The following is a 20,004-nucleotide window of genomic DNA, read 5'->3' as shown; positions in this document are numbered from 1 at the left end:
AAATGTTTCAGCTTCTGCCCAGAGGCGACGTGTGCAACTCTCCCCCTCTCTCTTTACACTCACATACCCCTCTCTTTCGGCCACCGTGTAGCTGTTCCTCTCACACTCCGTCCAAAGTTCAAGTGCAGCTAAAGTTTTGGTTGTTGTATTATGTGAATTGCATATCACACAGAGTTCCAACCGTTTTTGTTGGTTAGTTTCTAGTAAAAACTTTGGTCTTACCTCAAGGCTCGAAGCTCATTTGTATATAAATTAAAAGGAGTTGGTGAGGAAGGGGTTCTGGGAATTCAAAGCACAATATCCGATGTGCTATCATGAACTCAGATTGTAGTACATGAAGAAAGTTACAGAGTTGCAGTTATTTAAAAAAGGTTAAACATCTTGAATACAGCCTTTTCCTTTATAAATTCCTGAGAAACACAAAAAGGTTATCAAAAAGCAACACACCACACAAACATGTTCATGCTTTGGGCGTATAAAAAAATACTACTAATTGCAAATAAATTAACTCAGCTGGCTAATGGTCGTAGTCTGGCTAAATATCTCTCTCTCCGCAATGAGAAAACCACCAAAATAAACAATTAAATTAACCAAAAGCAACGAGGAAAGACTGCTGACCAGCTGATGGCGGCATAAAAATCAATTCCAGCCAACCAAAGCGGCCAAATGAGTTGCGGAAACTATAACTTACCAAGGCCAACACAGAAGCACATCGTAAACTTGAGGGATCCAAACCCCATATCCCCCCCGCAGAAGCACGCCCCTGCCTCTTTGGGCCGCACAATGAATACAAATTGCTCGGTAAATAAACAAACATCTCAATAAGGAGCAAATTACTGACGCCAGTCAGCGAAAATAACACAACAGCAGCAACAGAAAAGAAAACACAGTAGCGCAAACAAACTTTAGCAGCTGAGTAAAGGGGGATAGATGGAAAATTTGGGGGTGGTGGTGGGGCAAAGGAAGCACAAAAATAAACACAGCCGCTGGAAGGAAAAACCAGCTCACACACATGTGTATAAATATAATCGCTCATTGGGGAAGGGAAGCTAAGATGGCATATAGAAAGAGGAATGTGCAATGCATGGCAATGGCAACAATTTGGTTACTGAGCCGCTGACTACACTAGAAAAAGAGGGTTACACATCGAGGAAAATGTAAAAATTCGATCTCAAAGATATGGTAATAGACAAAAACTTTAATGTTTCGATCAAAAGTTTTTTTTGTTTTTTTTTAGTGTGTATCTTTGATGAAATGTCTGTTTTAAATTTAATATTATCCTCTGATCAGGGCATAATATATTTTTTAAGGCTTCTTTTCGAAAATAAATCCCTGATTTATACATTTTTTCCAGTGCTCCAGAATGCGATTGTGTGTGCTGCTAATGAATATAATGGCGTTACTCAAATGACGGCCAGCCAGTTCCAGTTGCTATTCTGCTTGTTGTTGATTCTGTTGCTTCAGTAGATGTTGGCATTGATGTGTGGGAAAATTGCTAAGCACCAACACAATTGCAAATTGACTCGTCCTTGCTGGATCTGCGTATGGGTGTGGGTAAAGCAAATAATGAGAGTAAATCATGGTTTATCAATAAATATGGACAAAGGCAAGGATATATAGGTTGTTCATGTGTTGGGATAGGTTTATTGAAATTCATACACAAATATAAAAAGATATTAGTGACAAGAAATAAGCCTAGAAGAAAAATGAATCACAAAATAAGCGAGATAGTAATTATTGTATAAATTTAATAAAAAATCTTGAGACTTTAACAAGTATTTATGAAATTTCATGACTTTAATTATAACAAAATATATATGACTTATGTGGGTACAATAACTATATAGCAAATAAATTCTACCCAAAGCTACTTAGAATGACTGTTCCCCATCCCTTTTATTTTAAATCCATAAGGACGGAGGCAAGCAAAATTCACACAAATTTAAAAGCGTCCTCCCCCCGAAAAATGATGGATAAAAACTGCCACGCCCCTTTTCTTTTATTCCCTGGCCCTAATCAAGTCCAGGCTGTATGCTTATCTTATTGTCTCAGCAATTTAATATTTATGCAACCGTGGGGCTGGGGAAAACTGAGGTCGAATGGGGGCTACAGTCATGGTCCAGTTTAACCTCCATTTGCACCGAGGCCCTACGGAATCCGAATCCCAGTTCCGGGTCCAGTTGCCCCATATCCTCCCCCTAATCATCATTTCGCCTTGTTTTCTTTTCATTTTCCATACAATTTTTCCCTTAGCATTTTTTTTCACCTCCAACCCAGTTTTTGATGTTGCCCCAGGGAGGGCTGAAGTAATTGTTGCGCTGCCTGCCACGCCCCCAAGGCAGACGCCGCCCCTCGGCCCCCGAACACATTAAAGTCAGGCCAAGCGAGAGTCGCGAATATTTGCTCATCCCAGGGGGTCTAAAAAACAGATAGCACGGCTGAGTCAGAATCTGAGTTGGTCAAAATATTTTAGCTGCAAAAATTGTTGGTTGCCTTTCAACGCTTAACCCTTTCCTATTTCGGGTTTGGCTCAGTTAGATTAGATCCAGTTTTTGTTGTATCGTTTAATTGTACAGTAACAATTCCTTTTGAAACCATCCCATAACAAACATTTAAGTAAATTTCATAATATTTACTAAACTAAACATTTTCTGAACCTAACAAAAAGTTAGATTTTAAGGGGAATTTTAATATTTCAATTTTCTTTTAACTTTTATAAATACGCCTAGTTTATACAGATTTAAAGGGATTTATAGAGATTTATTGGGATCTTAAAGCTAAAAAACAAATCCTTCATCAAAAATCAAAGGCAAACAAAGAGTCTTGCCATTCAAAATTCCTATTCATAATAAGTTAGCCAATAATGCTGGCCAAATTGTTATTTTCGCTGTAGCCGAGCTTCTACTGTAGTATTTTTCAATCCCAGGGAATGCATAGCCTGCAACGGGTTTTTATTAAATTCCGCAATCGAATTGCAGGCATTGCCCTGCATCCCCGACCGCCGCATCCTGGCCAGATCCTTATGAACTTTTACAGAGCCATTATATGCAAATGATGAGAGCGGAGAAAGCAAATATTGCTACCTCGGGCACTGGCCACAGTGGGGTGAACGTAGGAGCCAAGCCACCAGCCAGGACCATGCACACGCACTGCCATTGTTTGTCCTGGCTGGCAGGATAAGTCGGAGAATGGGTATGCGAGTGCGGATGCGGATGCGAATGGTCCGTAGTCCAGAGTCCAGAGTCCAAAGTCCTGGTTCATGTGCAGACATTTACATAGGCAAACAGCTTCTGCTGCCGGCTCCTTTCATCTACTGCCCTGGTATCCTGGCATCCTGGCATCCTCGGTGTCCTGGCACGAACTACTAATAAACCAAAGACGAGCAGCAGCAAACAACAATGGCAGCGCTGGCAGCGGATATTAAGCCTGAACCTGCCCCGAGGACCCAAAAAAATAGAAGTATCCTGGGCTGGGAAAAACAAGGGGGACAAATGGGTGGAAAAAAACGGCTCGGTATTAGAAAAAGCCCACACCCTAACGAGACAAACTTTTTGCCAAAGATTAAAGATGTCCGGCTGTAATGTAGCGATACAGTGGCCTGCCCCAAGCACTCGCACTTCCCCGACCATCGCCATAAAATTCAGGACCCTTCGGAACCGATGACAGCTTAAACAAGCACCGCCAGGGGGCGCTGCAGCAACAGATGAGCATGGGACATTTTTGAGAACATCCCCAAAGGCAAAACGGAATCGAACATGATTTGTCGCCTATTAACAGGCACAGTGGGCGAGATCGCCAAAATAATAGATTATGGGAGTAAAAGTGTAGTATATTAGAACATAAGGAACATTACGAAGATAAACAAATATTTTTATAAGAAATTACAACCATAAATCTATTTGTTGTTATAGAAATATGTAATATAATATATAAAAACTTTTAGTCTTGAGCTGAATGTTCCTGGGAAATAGTAAACATTTTATTTTGATTTAAAATTTAGTTTGATTATCACACAGTAAAAAATTGTTCCCTTTAAGAACTAAAACGAACTGCCTGAAACCATTTGCCACCAAAAGTTTCGACTTGTTAGCAATTATGCACGCATATTATGTCATAAAAAGGGGGGAATAAGGTCATCGGGGGTGAGACCCGCATAAATTTTCGTGTCATATGTGCAAAAGTTTATTTTACTTTATTCTCTGCTGATTCATTTTCACAATTTACTTTACGCACCCTCTTTTAGTTACTTCTTCAGCGAACATTTCTGGGTATTTTTGTGTCCTTTGCAAATTTAATCACTTAACCCCAATGAAGTATGAAAGGAAACTTTTGTCGCCCACAGAAAAAGTTGACAGAAGAAAAAGCAGCAGCAAAAGGAAGAGCGAAATTCACTTTTCTCGATGCGAGTGCACAGAAAAAATTAAGTTTAATTTAGAGATAGAGAAAATATAGAAAATTCATAAATGTATATAATATTTAAGCGAACAGGATAATTTTACTTAAAAAATCATATAAATCCTTTATAAGGTGAAATAATAAACCTATTCCAAGATTCAGGAAAAACCTTTATAACAATTTAAGCGGAATGATTAATTACATATTCATGTTGTCATAGTTGCAAATAAAGATATTCTAAGGATACTCTTTTTAGATCGACTTTTTCGCATAGTGTTGGTGATGGGGAAATTGATTTTTGACTTGGCAAAGGTCGCAGCCTGAGCATATTAATTCCACTCAAACCCGAACTTCAACTCCGGCAAGATCCAAAGGATACAAGAACAGCTATTGTGTGCCCTGTTGACATTCTGCATGCGCGATGTGAGTGTGTTGGTGTGACAGTGGGTGTGTGTGTATATCAACTGTGTTTGTGAGTGTGTCAAGGCGCCCGAATGACAAAGTTACTGAAATTACCCAAAAGCGAAACTTTCGGTGAAACTGCTGCTGCCTCTATTAATGCTTCAGCTGCTTGTCTTCTTCTATGGATGGCTACAGCGCGACCTCGTTATAAATTGCAATATCTTTCAAAGAGAAATGAAAATCTTTTCACTAAACACTTTTGGCGTTAAACACTTGTCCAATTTCTCTACCATTTCATGCCAATCATGTTTCGTTTAAATATATCATGAAATTTTGAGTTTTTAAATTTAATGTTTAGTTCTTAATTATTTTTGCCTTTAAGTTTAGTAGCTAGTCCTTAAGATCAGTGGTGCGTATTTATTTTTATGAGATTTTCTTTTAGATGCTCTCAAATGTTTACGACTAGATAGTAAGTCTTCGGTCCAGAACTTGACTGTAGTAAATTTTTTTGGATGGGATACTGCTTTTGCGTCACAGTTCCATTTGCAGTTCGACTCTTAAGCAGAATTAATGAGAGCAGCGCATGGAAGCGGGAAGCTTGTAACCTAAATTCGCTGGAAAACCAAATAAAATGAGAGTTTTTTTGTTTGTTTTCCGTTTTCCTGTATTTATTTTAGCTTTTTCTCGTGCGCATTTTTCTTTGTTTTGGATGCTGGCCAGCAAGTTTGCCAAAGGAGTTCATTTCGCATAGACAACGTGGTGCTTGTGGAGAGAATCTCTACCAAAAACTTCACCCATGCAGTCTCATTAATGTCCCACAGTCTCTGCATTCCTTTCTCCGCAGCGTTGCCTGCCAGCTTTTCTCCTCCCCAGCTGACTGTCATTTGTTGCAACTTTCCTTGCAAATTGTGGCAAGGTACTTGCTGCAAGTGGCAGCTTAAAGTACTTCTTACTCTCTCACCTGGTTGTCTTTCTGTACGCATCTCTATGGCTACAAGTTTACGTTTATGTAACCATACACATGTGTGCTTGAAGATTCTGGCATCTGTGTAAATCCTGTTTATTGGCAGTCCTGATGCCAGCTTTGTTGTTCGCTGTAGTGTAATGGATTAAACACATGTAATTCTTATATTAGATCTTCTACTCTTTCAAATTATACTAAATAGTTGATTTAATACAAAAAAAAATTTCGGATTGAACTTTAAGTATTTATTCGTCATTTTTATTCTATTTCCTGCACAGTAATTCAATCAGTTTGAATGGCTTCTCCATAAGTTAATTGCACAAATCATGAATGACTTTTTGTCCCTCATCATATTTTGATCTGAAAGATGTTCTGTCATCGACTGGACATGACATTGCATTCAACTGAACTCAAGTGGACTAAACTGGAGCGACAACAATGGCAAGTCATAGCTAAGGCTATAGGTAAAGATAAGGATATGGATACAGATGTGGTCATAGAGATTGATATGGGACTGTGGGTGTGCTGCCTTGTCCTTGCCTTTGCGAACAATAATATCCTCTAACATTTTATTACACTTGTAGTGTGCAACGATTGGTGGAAAGGCGGAAAACTCTGGGTTGGGAAAACCAAGAGAGCAGTCATCCTCCGGCTGTGTAATATTGTGGGAAACGTCGAAAAGAGTGGATGGGTGTGAGATGGCTATATGTCCTATATCTCTATAAAACATCTCTGCCACGCCCACTGTGTGCGAGCGTGTATCATTGTCAATATTGACAATAAACAAGTTTGCCATAAAATGGTATAAGAATCAAAACGAGTCGAGCCAAGTGGGTAACTGTGGCAAAGCCACATTGAGCTGCAAAAGTTTTGTGCCCCGCCCAACTTAATATGTGAATCGGGGACCCTCAATCATGTCATCGAAGCAAAACACCATTCCCTGTCAACGCATTGACTTATTATTCTATATAATATAATATAAAACAAATAACCACTCTGCTACGGAGCACTCTATCAAATTAAACGAGAAAGAGTTACCGATAAATTGGCAAAATGTTTTTTATAAATTATACAAAACATACATTATGCAGTAAAGGGCTCGGCACGAGTCCATCGCTCATTTTGTCGGTCGGTTGACACAGGCTCTAGTGAAAATAAACTTTGGTAATTAATTAAAAATGTGCAGCTACATAAATCAATCAGGCGCCATCATCTGACTCCCACAGCCAATTAAAGTTTTCAAGCACCTGGAAAAATAAAACAAAACAAAAATTTAAATGGTTTGCGAAAAGCGATTTATTCACTAATGGAATATTTCGAACACTTTTTTTGTTGATTAACTCTCTCAGAAGGCTTTAAAATTTTACAGAGTAGTAAAAAATGTATGTGATCCAAAGCTATCAGAGTAACAATAAAATAAATAAAAAGAAAATATTTTTTGAATACATACATAATCGGAATTTGCATTCCAGACTTGTTAATATGTAATATATGAACGTTAATAAAATTTGTAAATAAGATATTTAAATTATTCTTTGGCAATGTTAATATTGAAACTGGCCTCTTATCTATTTTTTAATTTATGAGCTTAAACCCAAACCTTTTCACAATGCCCGTAAACTCTAATTACTTAATTACTTAAACACGCTTTAAATCGTTTACCCTTCCTTCTTTAATTGTATTGCAGATTTCAGCGTTGCTGGCCTGAAACTGACCGAGGTTCGCATTCCGAAGTACGTGATTAAGGACTCCCCGGCGCAGTTGGAGTGCCTGTACGATCTGGACGGCGAGGCCCTTTACTCCGTGAAATGGTATAAGGATGGCAACGAGTTCTACCGCTATGTTCCGAGGGACATGCCGCCCGCCCAGACCTTCCTTTTGCCCGGTGTTATCGTGGATGTGAGTATATCCTCATATATATCCCCTTACATCCACGGAATAGAACAAAGCGTAGTTTGTGCTGGCGTGGTACTGAAGCAAAACATTAAAAACAACGTTGCATACTTTTGTGGTGTCTGTCGAAACAAAAATGCAGTGCGCCAGGTCTCTCATATTTCTTTAATACTTTTTTTCATACACAGGAAAAAAACTTTTCATACCAGTGTCGGCAAAAATGTCTGCATTAATAATCAATAATATAAATATTAGACGAGGAAAGAATATAATCCTCGGTTAATATTATCTTTACACATTAAATTAATAAGCATTTTTAAACACTATAATGTTTTTAAATAAAGATAAAATCTAGTTTAAAATTATATTAGGGATCAGCTAATTATTTTATACCTTAGATTTGTTTCTGTGTACATCGCTCCCCATTTTCTTTTATGCCGTTTGTGTAGAAGAAACCGAATTGTTTCGTGCAGCGGTTAAGGTGATTTTAGAAGAGGAAAGGAAAGACATCACCACGGATAGGCGAGTCCTTGTCTCTAAACTAACACACAAAAGAAGTTCTAGACTAAGCTTTTGCTATCGTAGCTGGCAGTTGGGAAAGCAAGGCAAGCAACTTGGTCTCAGTCTGGGATTTTGAAAACTTAAATGAAAAATGTTTCATTAAGCAAGTTATGGATAAAGAAAATAACAGCTTTAGATTATAAAATAAAAATTAACAAAGTTAATATAATTTAATTATGTTTTTAAAGAATAGTTTGTTTTTGCATTTATTCAAACCCTTCAAGCACACTAATTTTATTTGTTATCTAGCTAACTGTTAAAGAATTTTTAAGAGTTAAATTTGTGGATGAAGCAAGTGACTAAAATGTTTTAAAACTGTCCGAAGCTTCGTTATTTAAGATTATTCCGTAGAACGCAAGATAATAGTTTTAAAAGTTTTCAATGCCAAAACTTCACCTTCAGTTTTTTGTTGCCAAAATTACACACTCAAGGCAAGGGCACAACACATAACACAGGTATACGCTTCCTAGGACTCAACAAAGTTTTAAGTTTATTATGCCTTGAGATTCCTTTTGTCTCAGGCATTACCAATCTTGTTTTACATTAACTTCGAATAACGCTTAAAGCCAAGTATAGAGTTTTAAGAGCAAATATAAGTGGCATGCCAAACATATGTCAAGGAAGATAAAACATTCGTAGATCGAACTGTTAAATCGACCGCAAAAATGAAATGAGTGGAGTGTAGGACACTTCTTTTGGCGTTGCTCCATTATTTTAGCCACTAAAACTTTGGCACGTAACAATGCACTAGACGTTAACCCACCGAAACCCCAAACCGCTGGAAAAGCGGAAAAGCGGAATGCTGTGGGTGAACGGGGGGAATAGGAAAAGCGAGTTTCAGATAAGCACGTGAGCAGACAATCGCAGTCAGTTGATGGTTACATTCGACATGCCACGCTCGCTTTTCCTTCCCCAAATCTCGACCCACTTTCGCCGCATTTTCCTCCATTCGGCTACCGAAAAAGTGAAATCTGCTTTCCCATTCTTGCATATGCTCCATCCCGCTCCGACTCAGTCCGTCTCCGTCGCTCGTAAAGTGCAATAAATATTTCAAGTTGCGCTTTTGCGTTTGCCGGCGGTAGTGGGCGTGGTCGCCAGAGTGTCCATAAAGCGCGTTACCCTTGCCGCAGCGGATTCCACACTCTACGATCCACGCTCCACATTACCGCTAAACGATTTCCGTTCGGTGGCACAATGGAGGCAACACCATTATACTCTAATCAAATAAACAATTATTTGTTCCAGCCAATTTTTTCATATTTGGTGGATTACCTAATGCCAGCGATGAACAAAAGAATTAAGCGAAATAACTTGTTTTACTTGTTTTTATTAAATGTTCAAAATAATTTTTTCCTACACATCTTAAAAAAATAATAGATATTAGATCTTATTATATTTACAAATTAATTAAAAATCTCTTTTATTTTAAAACTTCTATGAATACAAATACAAATTTTTAAATATTTTTTGTAATTGCTTTCCATACCTTTTATTTAGGTCTCGGATTTAAAGCACTTCATTATTATATGCACCCCACTGTGCACTGTTCTTTTCGCTGCCTGGCGGTAAAGTTTTTGATGTTGCGAGTGAGGACGAGTACGATGGGAGCTTCAGAAGATGCCAGTTAGCGATAACCAATTGATGTGCCCGGTGCTTTTCGAGAGTATGGGTGCTGGCTACATTTGCTGGATATTGTTTTAGCATAATCGATTTGAGTGACTGCGGCGGGGAGATAAATGGGCGAGGGGTTTCGGTTGCTGTTTCGCCTTGTTTTATTGCAGTTGGGCAATAGTTGGCCGTTACTCCGGGTAACTTAGGACTTAGACGTGCGGTTTACCTGGGCTCAACTCTCCCCCGAGTCCGTGTGTTTGTGTGGTAAACTATAAATTAGGTTAAAACAACAAGGAGAGGGGGTGAGCCGGCAAAGAATGCGCAATAAAAGATAACAAAGTGCACTTTTCTGCTTGGCCAGATAACAAAGTGTGGGTGGAGTGGGGCTTTCGAGGGTTAAACAACAGGCAGCTGATCTTCTTAACCCTCCGCCACTCCCCGTCCCCATTTGGACCCGGATTTAATGGCTTTAAGTTCAAGTGAAATATTTGCCTAACCCTTTTTCGGTCAGACATTCAGCAATGACCCTTTGAGGGGGGATTTTTTAAAGGAGCAGAAGGCGTTGGACATCTCGGACATTTAAAAGGCATTTACAAAAAACAAATGCAAAATACAAGAAGAACGAGTAAAAAGAAGGGCAGCCTGAAAAGCAAGCGAAGCTGCGGCAGTTTTCAAAAGCAATTACGTTACATTAACGTCCAAAGTGGCTGCCGAGGCCACTACCCCGCCGATCCCCCTTCCGCAACGCCCCTGGTTGATGGTATTGAAACTGCCAATGACAACGGCAGGAGTCACAGAAAAAAGAGGGGTTTTTCCATGGGACTGCAACTTTTTGCCCACTTTTCGTTACATTAATTTTAAGCAGCCCTCTGCTGCGTCGCCATCACTCAACGATTTCTCTCTCGACTCGACAAAGTCTTCCTGTTTGTACCCTAATTGAAGGTATTTTTATTTCATCGAGACACTGTCCTTGCTTTAGTTTGTATTTTTAATGTGCCCCAATCACCCTATCTCACCATAGCGGCATACTTTATTTTACAGGTCATTTTCTATTTAAATTTTTATTTTTAATAAGTTTTTAGCTTAATATTAAACTAAAATTAGGTAGGTAGAATGAAGTGAGTTTTATGTTGCAAAACTTAAAAATCAGGTTTTTATATATCTAAATTATTTAAATTGTAAATAAATATATCTAAAACATATCTAAAAGACATGTTATAGCAAGGTGAATTTATTTTGGGAACCCCTTTTAATTTAGTACAATATTAAGTAAGTAATCAGAATATGGAATATATGTAGAAATAAGTATGTGTAAAGAATTTTTTGTGACTAAAGTTATGTCCTTAAAATACTGTATATGCTGAAATTCTCTTAACTTTGAGACACAAACACTTAAACATTTTTTAAAACTAACTTTGTAAAAATTATAAGTATTTATTTTTTAAAACATTTAATTGCTTGAGACCTTCTGTACCGATAAGTATGTTTTCTTATATAACCTTCACGGTTGTTATAAGAATTATGTTGCAGGAGAAATCAGTGCCTCATATCCTGTTTAGGGAATTAAATACTTCGAGCCGGGAAAACACTTTCCCATCTGATATTTCCCCCCCATTCTGACCATTATTTTTCGCTTTCGTTTTTAATTGCAGTTGCACAACTCGAGCGACGCAATTGTTACGCTGCGGAACGTCAATCTGCAGTCGGCGGGCCGCTTCCGGTGCGAGGTTTCTGGCGAAGCGCCCTCTTTCCAAACGGTCACCGAGCACGGCGACATGATTGTTGTGTGTAAGTAGCATATATATATCCCCTCTGCACTGCCCCACGCCCATGTCGTCTATATGTATACATCTAGTGCGGAGTCGAGAGAAAACTTATAACTCTAATTAGAAATTGCGGCCATTTGGCGTCGACTGCTGGTGGCCCACATGCTGTGGCTAAAAGCGGGGAACGGGGTCGTGTCGGTCGGTAACCGACTCTCGCTTTGACTTTGACTACTGAAAGTTGTCACAGGATGGCGGGCTTGAGGATTAACCCTATAAAAGCGTTTCAGTTTCGTGTTTACGGATTTTGTTAATTTTCCTTGGAATGTTTTCATTTTACCTGAATTTATTGCTACCTAAATTCCTCAGTTAATCTATACTAATTTAAACACTTCAATAACCCATACAGTGACAGTGTTTTTTGTTTTGGAATAAAATTTGTAATTTGTAATTAGTGTTTTATCAATAAATCTGTCATTTATGTGTAGTTTTTCATCGCTGTTTTTGTGATTTATCAAGTATTTTATGCTTTCAGCTGGCCTTACACCTTCTTAGTCTTATATTTTGGTTCATATTGTTATTAAAGAATTTAATAATAATAATTTTTATTATATATTCAATGAACTATTTTGTAATTCCTTTAATTTATAATTTTGTAATGCTTTGTTCATTTTGTTTCTCAATGTTTTGTCATATTTTATCAGTATGAGTAAATCAACTCCAAAAATCGCTCTTGGGTTAAACGTGTAGAAGAAAAGTAATTAAAAAGCGTTGACAAATAACAGAAAAAGGTGTTTCGGATACTGTTAATTGAAATGCTGCAAGGAAAACTTTAATTTTTAAAAGAGTTGTGAAGAAATTGGATTTCGAGAAATCGCTGTTGAAAACTTCAAGCTTCATTTAACACTCAACCAACAAAACTGCGAGAAAGTTTTCGTTTTGAATAAAGAAACTAATCAGGTAAACACACTTAGTCCGTTAATCGCCATCGAATTTCCTGCCGTGCCATTGACTTAAGCTTGGCCTTGGCCCCGTTCCTTTACTAGCTCCACCTGATTCCAGCAGCCTGAACCAATCAGCTTTATTCAATCCGAATTGTGTTTGCTTAGTCAAAAAGCATTTGCAGTGCATTTGACAGGCTTCATTTGATTTCATGCTTCTAATGCCAAATAAGCTTAGTGAACTTCCTCCGGACTCCCACTTTCGCCCCCTGGCAAAACTTGCCAGAGCTTAACAGTTTAACTTAATTTTGGAAGTTGTCTGTCCCCGGGTCCAATGGGTCTTGTCATGACCAAAATTTCCTGGAGGGCAATGCCAAAAATGTTCTTAAGACGCCGCCACAAAACTGAAAACGCAAACAAAACAAGAACTAAAGCAGTAGCTTTAAAATACCAGTTATTTTCCTGCCCTTCCTTTTTGTGCACAAAAAACAATTAATATAATATTATTTATAATACTTTTTATTTTTAATTGTATATTTTATATATATATATATATTTTTTTTTTTTTATATAACCAATTTCAGAAGATAATTTTCTGATAAGTTATTAAAGAAATCGAGCTTTTGCAGCGTAATTTAATGAGACTCTTGTTGCTTATTAATTATTTTGAACTTGGGTTTTGTAATTTTAAGTTTTTTATGAGTTCTTAATAATAGGTTTAATTATTAAATAATTTTGTTACGTGTACACCACACTTCTTGTACTCCCACTTACCACCACACGTGCAGTGGGGTGCTCTATGAACTGGCGTTGACATTTCGTTTGTTCAATTATAAAACTTTTGCGTGGGCGTGCCAACACGCCCTCTCCTGCTCCCACCGCCCCCATTTCGCTATGGCTGTCTCCCTTTTATTGTTTAACGTGGACTAGGTCTTTGTTCTAACCGGGGGCTTTTGTTGTGCTTTTGTTTTCTGGCTTTCGGTTGTTTTGTTGCTCCTCATACTGCTGCGGTCCCGTCCCGACTGGTTATGTTTGGCTTTCAATCAAAGTTTTTAAAAGCTTCGGCAACAGAACGAGCCGGGCATATGCCACGGCTCACAACTCACAACTCACCGCCCAACAGCCAGCATTCACCATACCAACGCATCACAGTCCGAATTCCACCCACCGATGTTATTTTTCGGGGCCCCTTTGGCAAACAACAACAGCCAGGCCAACAACGGCAACAACAAGTCGAAACCATTTCCGTTTCCGCTTGCGAAGCCCGGAGATCCACAGAGATTCCTGGGGATCTCTCGTTAAGGCCATTTTAACTGGGTGGTCAGACTTAGATTTGTTTTGGGGCACAGACTCCGATGTGTTTAAATTTGGCAGAAAAAGGTATTTTCAAACATTTTTTCCTTTGCCTTAATACACTCAATTTTTTTTAAATCTTAAGAGTGTTCCGACAATAACTTAAGACCCTAAAAAACTAAACAAGAGTCAAATATAAAAGTTGCAATAAATGCCTAAGAGATAAATACCATTTTCCTTTAGTTCTAAAATATTTATAAAGTTAAGTGAATTTCAGGGTGTTGACACTTCAGCTAGACTTTTTGATGGGGCTTCTGCATTTTTATTGTATTTATTTTTTTGCTTGCTGTTTGTAATTTTAGCCAAAGTCCGTCTGTGCATCAGCGGCTGGAACTTTTATTGAATTTCCGGCTGCGCTCCGTTGAGTTTGTTTTCCCTTTGGAGCGGTCCCTATGCCAGCTCCCTTGTTGTTTCTCTGGTTGCTTTGGTTTTATAGCAAAATTCAGTTACTAACTCCCGCCGTCCACAGTCACCGCCAAATGTCTGCGGCCGTAAATGAAATTTCCAGTTGCCCGATTTCGTTAAACGGCAAGCCTTAAAAATGATGTTTTTCACTTTTTTCCATTGGACTTCTAGTTCTGCCAGATCAAGGAGCACCAAAAATCAGTGGCGGACGACCACGTTACCAGGTTGGAGATTATGTAAAGGTCAATTGCACCGCCGGACGATCGAAACCCGCCGTAAATCTATCCTGGCAAGTGAATGGAGAGCCCGCTGACCTGCAGAAACTACGCAAATACAACACCATTGTATCGGGACGGGACGGTCTGGAGACCTCTGTACTGGGCCTACAATTCCGGGTGGAACAGAAACACTTCCGCAATGGCGACATGAAACTTAAGGTAAGTGTTGCATTTGAAATTACCTTAACTGTCGAACTCTTTGGCTCACAACAATTCCAAAAACAATGTTGAACATGGTGACTGTAAAACTTTACCATAAACAAATTCATTAAAAATTTTTATTTAAGAGCACTATGGGAGGTTTTTAAATCACTTATAAAGATGTCTCAAAGTAAGTTATATACAATAAAGATATATATTTAATACGAAAATTCTATGGATGAAAGCTGACGATCTAAGACACCTTTATAAATCAGTTTAAAGCTAAATTAATTTTTTTTAGCACCATTTTGTAGTGACCATTTTATAAAATGTCATACAAATTATTATAATTTCTTTATGTTGTGTAAAAATATTTTCTTATTTTCAGAATTGTTTTAAGTTTCAAGAAAAGTATAGGCTTGATTTCAGAAAATGCATTTGATTTTATTAGTTTGAAACTATGAAAAATTGTGTTTCATGTTGAATTAGTTATTTCCATATAAGTCAATGCTGTTTTTGTGAAAGGGGCTTAAAGATTCGAGTTCACATTTGTTTTTGGCCACTGTGGAGTCGTGACAGTTTGATGGTATTCCGAAAGTTCAGTCAGCTAACCCCAATCTGTTGGATCTTGCAGTGCATAGCCGAGTTGTCGACCTTGTACTGGCGGAGCAACGAGGAGTCCGTGGAGGGCGACCGGCCACAGAAGGCGCCAGCGCTCGAGTCCCGGGAAACGGCCTATGCCAGCAACTCGCGCGCCGATCCCGTCCAAGGTACGTCTTACCGGGAACTATTTGTGACCAAAATCTTATCGCTCTTGTTCGTCCACCCCAATGCAGCCAGTTCCACGGCTCCGCCGCCCTCCACAGCCTCACCGCTCGTCCTGCTCCTGGTGTCGCTGGCGGTGGTGGTGGCATTGGCATCGAACCTGGCGCAGGGGATCGCCAAGGACATGGATGTGGATAAGATATCAATGGATCGGACTGCTCCCGCTGGGATGGCGAAAGGTGGAGCTCCGGAGGCGAGTGAGTTGCTGGCTGGCCGCGAGGAGGAAAAGCGCAGGGCGAGAGCCGGAAAATGCGCGACGCAGCTGAGGAAAATGGCAGTGAGTGCACGGTAGCTGCATTAAGCCACTAAGGCGGCTCTTTCCCTCCACAACACACACTTTTCACCGATTTTTCCGTCTTCGCTTTGCATAGAAAAAGAAACAAAGAAACTCACTGAAAATCAAAAACAGAGAATGCAAAAAAATATAAAAAACCAAGCAAAACTAAAGAAATGCAGACAATTTGTTTATGCCGTTAACAAAAGCTTTCATGAATTTAATTTTTATCAAAAAACTAAAACTATCTAGGGCATAAATTACAATTACTTAAAACTTTATTGTGTGCGGTCGTGAAAAATTGTATGTGAAAAAGCGTGCAAGTGTTTTAACTCTCTACGGATGTTAAGACCCGTGTCGAAAGAAAAGAAACCAATTGTAAATAGTTAATGTTTAATATATATATTTATGTAACTGTATTGTATGTTAATAATTGTTAAGCTCACTCACACAAAAAACAGAATTTAAATATCACAGAATAGAGGAAAAATGAGAAAAATGGAAAATCCTTCAACAAAAGTTGGTCAAGGCAAAATACGAGTTTAACAATAAAAGAAATGAATAATTTTAAATAAATAGGAAAAAATATGTGTAAGAATGTGTTGGTTAAGAAAAAATAAAAATATTGTTAAGGATTATGTGTGAGCCGTACAGTGCGTGGCGAAAGTATGAGCGTCCAAATAATTGAATACTTTTAAATATATAACATATGTCTCAATTATTCTCCACAATAATCTTGTTAAGAAAAAAATCAGGTGCTTATATAAATAATAGAGCGTGCATCAATTGAACGTACATTTCCTTGTATTAAGCCATTCATTTTCTCTTTTTTTTTGGCTTATTCCTATCAATACTTTCGCCATGTACTGTAAAACTGTCACGCAAATCTGTTTAAACTAAAATATGTCTTCTTTTTATAAACTTTTGTTGTTCGTTGAGCATGCGTCAAATAATGTAAAATTGTAATTAGTTAAACTTGAATAATGTTACAGATAAGAAATCACATAAACGCAAACCAAAAAAGCACTTAATTTAAAATTAAACAAAAAAATCAAGTAACGGAAGGAGAGAAAACAAATCAAAGTTAGGAATTAAAACTTGGTGACTGTTGGAAAAGTCTTAAAACTAACAAAAACATATCGTACATTTATATGAATTGCCAAAGTCTAATGGGTATTAACTAAAAGCGAGTGAGTGCTTCTGTGTGTGTTTGATCCTTCCTGCAAAAACTAATAACATTCCGGGTTCGACTTAGCCAACATCCAGCGAAAATGAAAACAGTTTAGTTAGCCAAATGTTAGAAACAATAGCAAAGATCAAAAGAGCATGAGTAATGAAAACAAATTTAAACAATAGCAAAATGATTGTGATGAAGCCTTAATAACAAATTTGAACGCCATTCAAAAGTGAAATTAAGTGAAATGAAACAAATCAAATGAAGTGAAGTGAAATGGATTTTATTGTGTAAATAGAAATGCGCTTTGTCCATGGATTCCATACTGTTTTCCCATTGTCCATAAATTCTGTCTGTAAATATGATTATGAGCTAACTAAATTAAAGTTAAGATGTCAGCAGCAGCAACAAAACAAAATCACAGAATCGAGATGAACAAAACAAAACAAAATGCCAGAGCCAATTTTAATAGTAAGCGAAAAACAAATGAAAAAATATTAATTATACATTTAATTATCGGTAAGCGGACATTCAAATGCTAATTGAGTACAATTGTGAGCGTCTGAATGTATGAGTGCGTGTGCGAATGCGAATTTAAGCATAGATAAAATACACACACATATATAAATTTGCATTGTTGTCAACTGTAACTGTTTTTTAAGTCTTATTTAATATCGACGCCATTAACTGCAATTAACTGAAAAATTACTAAAAAACAAAAACTTTAAAACAATGCAAAAATACTAAAAAAAACTATAAATTGAATTACCGTTAATACGAAAAACAAAACATAAATGTGTGGTAATTGTAAGTGTAAATTATTTGTGTATTTAAATAACAACTTTTAGGTGTATAAAAAAGGCATAAACATAAAAAACTAAATGCATTCGAATCTATACGATAAACTCTATGTGAAACCGTAAACAATTCAAACCTAACAAGCTGCCACGTAAGCAAATAGGAATTATTTACAACTCAACTCAAATCAAATGCCATAAAGTAACTTCAACTGAATTTAAATGCCAGACGAAGAGGAGAAATCTCTGTAAATATCTTTAAGCCTCATTCAATGTGCGAACCTTAATCGCAGGCGATCCAAAACCGAACGCAGATTTGTGAAGTGCACGAGTGGAAATTCATTAATAAAACATATTTGTTTCAAAATCAAACGAAAGGCTGCTTATTCATGTGTATTATTGGGAAACTCTTCATATATACATATTTTTTACTAATTCTTGAGTTCGACGCTTTGTTTATGTTCCTTAACACTAAGCCAGCTTCAATTAAATGGCAAATCCAGGACAAGTTAACCTGTCCAGTTGCAAGAAGATACTTTCTCAGTATTTCTTTTTATTTTCGTTAGATGCAACACAAAGAAAATTGGGTAATTTTAAGAAAATATTTCAAATACGTGAAAATGTTCTCGCCGAACGTGACAACAACCTTCGACGACAAATAAAAAAGTAATCGAGGCACAGGGGAAACAGGGCACAAAACATTTAGCAGTAAAATAGGAGCAGTTACCCGAAAAGTAGAAATGCCAGAAAAAATGAACATGAACAGCAATGTGATGTAGAGATATCCGTACATGTTTTTTAAAAAAGGTTTGAAAATGCAGGGAGTATGAGAAATTATGTAAGGAATTCAAAAGGACTCAAAAACTAAAAGCTCAGATGTAAGCTAAGTTACAAGTTACATGCTAAAATGTATATATAAAGACTTAAAGATTATAAAAGTCAACGAAATCTGTGGTCCTGGTAACCAAAGTTTAATTTGCGGAATCTGTAGCGTTCCCAAAAATTCTTTCCCTTAACAAGTCAACAAGCCAAACCCAAAGACAAAAGCTCAGCACCAACAAAGCCGGAAAATATATAGAAAATATCTGCGGACTTATCCGTAAGTCGCACCTTAGCTACGTCCTCACTGGACTTCACTAATAAGCTGCCAACGAATAAGAACATTTGATAAATACCGAGGACAAAGCCAAACAAATTATAAGTGCCCGGGATACGGGGATACCGGGATACATGGAGACTGGGATACAGGGATACAGGGATAACAGGAGTTGACTTCCCAGATTTATTAGCCAGCCGACAAACGGCCGCAAATGAGCAGCCAGAAAGAAGTGCCCACCTGCTATCTTCGCCATCAAATGTCACATAAATCAGATTTGTCTTCTAATGAAAACAACATCCAGATTTACCAGGGTTTATTTATTTGGCCACGAACTCATACAGAAGTCCGTATCGTGGCTAATTCCCTATTTTGCTTGGCATAATTCCAGCTCCACTTAATCTGTAGTTCGGGATGTCATCGCCGGGTATCTCGAAGATACTTTCGGCATATTAAGCTCAATTGTCTGGGGCTTAAAAGTTTCATGTTTGATTTCGCACAGATAAGAAGGCATCAATTTGTGGCACAGGTAAACTTTTTGATTGCCTCCCTCACCTGGCACACACACACACCCACACACAATGATAAGTTAAGCTGCTCATACAAATCGGTGGGCGGTGAGTTACTGAAGTGGGCGTGGGAAAGCTGTTAAAAACTGATGACGATATGCCCGAAAAGTTTAATTGGGCTCGTTCAATTGGAAGGAATATGTCATTTCAGATGTAAGTCTGGGAGACATTTTGTTGGGTGATTGCTTGGGTTGGAAGGGTTCTAGAAAGGGGGAGAGAATATTGTAGAATTCATTTAAGTTATTAATATTGATTCTTAAATTTTTTATAGGATTTTTTGACTATATAAACTTTAATACTTCAGTAACAGTGAACATTCCACAAATCATCTCCAATCTTTTCCCTAGCTGTCCACTCTGCTTATCCATTACCAGATTGAGCTGAATTATCGGGGGCAGACAGACAGGATGATTGCACCTCGAATCGATTTCCATGCAACTGAGGAAAATGGGGGAATAAGGGAGCTAAGAAATCCACACAATGTCATGTCGCCGGCTGCCATTATTTGTTGCCATTCGTTGTTGTCGCCTTGTATTGTTGTTAGCATTTGCAGCATTTGAAA

The 20,004-nt window shown here is 37.9% G+C and overlaps 1 protein-coding gene across 2 annotated transcripts in view; it reads left to right on the top strand.

The window, feature by feature from the left end:
• The window catches only part of LOC108150472, an 82,323-nt gene extending 64,174 nt beyond the window's left edge, over window positions 1-18,149 (top strand). Inside the window, exons 3-7 of one of the 2 annotated variants that reach the window (XM_017278666.2) lie at window positions 7,449-7,660; window positions 11,479-11,614; window positions 14,460-14,725; window positions 15,342-15,477; window positions 15,544-18,149. In XM_017278666.2, coding sequence (XP_017134155.1) covers window positions 7,449-7,660; window positions 11,479-11,614; window positions 14,460-14,725; window positions 15,342-15,477; window positions 15,544-15,824 — 1,031 coding nt within the window. In that variant the 3' untranslated portion in view covers window positions 15,825-18,149. Of the gene's footprint in view, window positions 1-7,448; window positions 7,661-11,478; window positions 11,615-14,459; window positions 14,726-15,341 lie in introns of both variants that reach the window. The other variant, XM_017278665.2, reaches the window with a different exon arrangement.
• The last annotated feature ends 1,855 nt before the right edge of the window (window positions 18,150-20,004 follow it).

This window comes from Drosophila elegans, unplaced genomic scaffold (genome assembly GCF_018152505.1).
Source record: "Drosophila elegans isolate 14027-0461.03 unplaced genomic scaffold, ASM1815250v1 contig_814, whole genome shotgun sequence".
NCBI classification, from domain to species: Eukaryota; Metazoa; Arthropoda; class Insecta; order Diptera; family Drosophilidae; genus Drosophila; species Drosophila elegans.
Note: the sequence above shows the minus strand (reverse complement) of the source record. Positions and strands in the feature narration are given on the sequence as shown.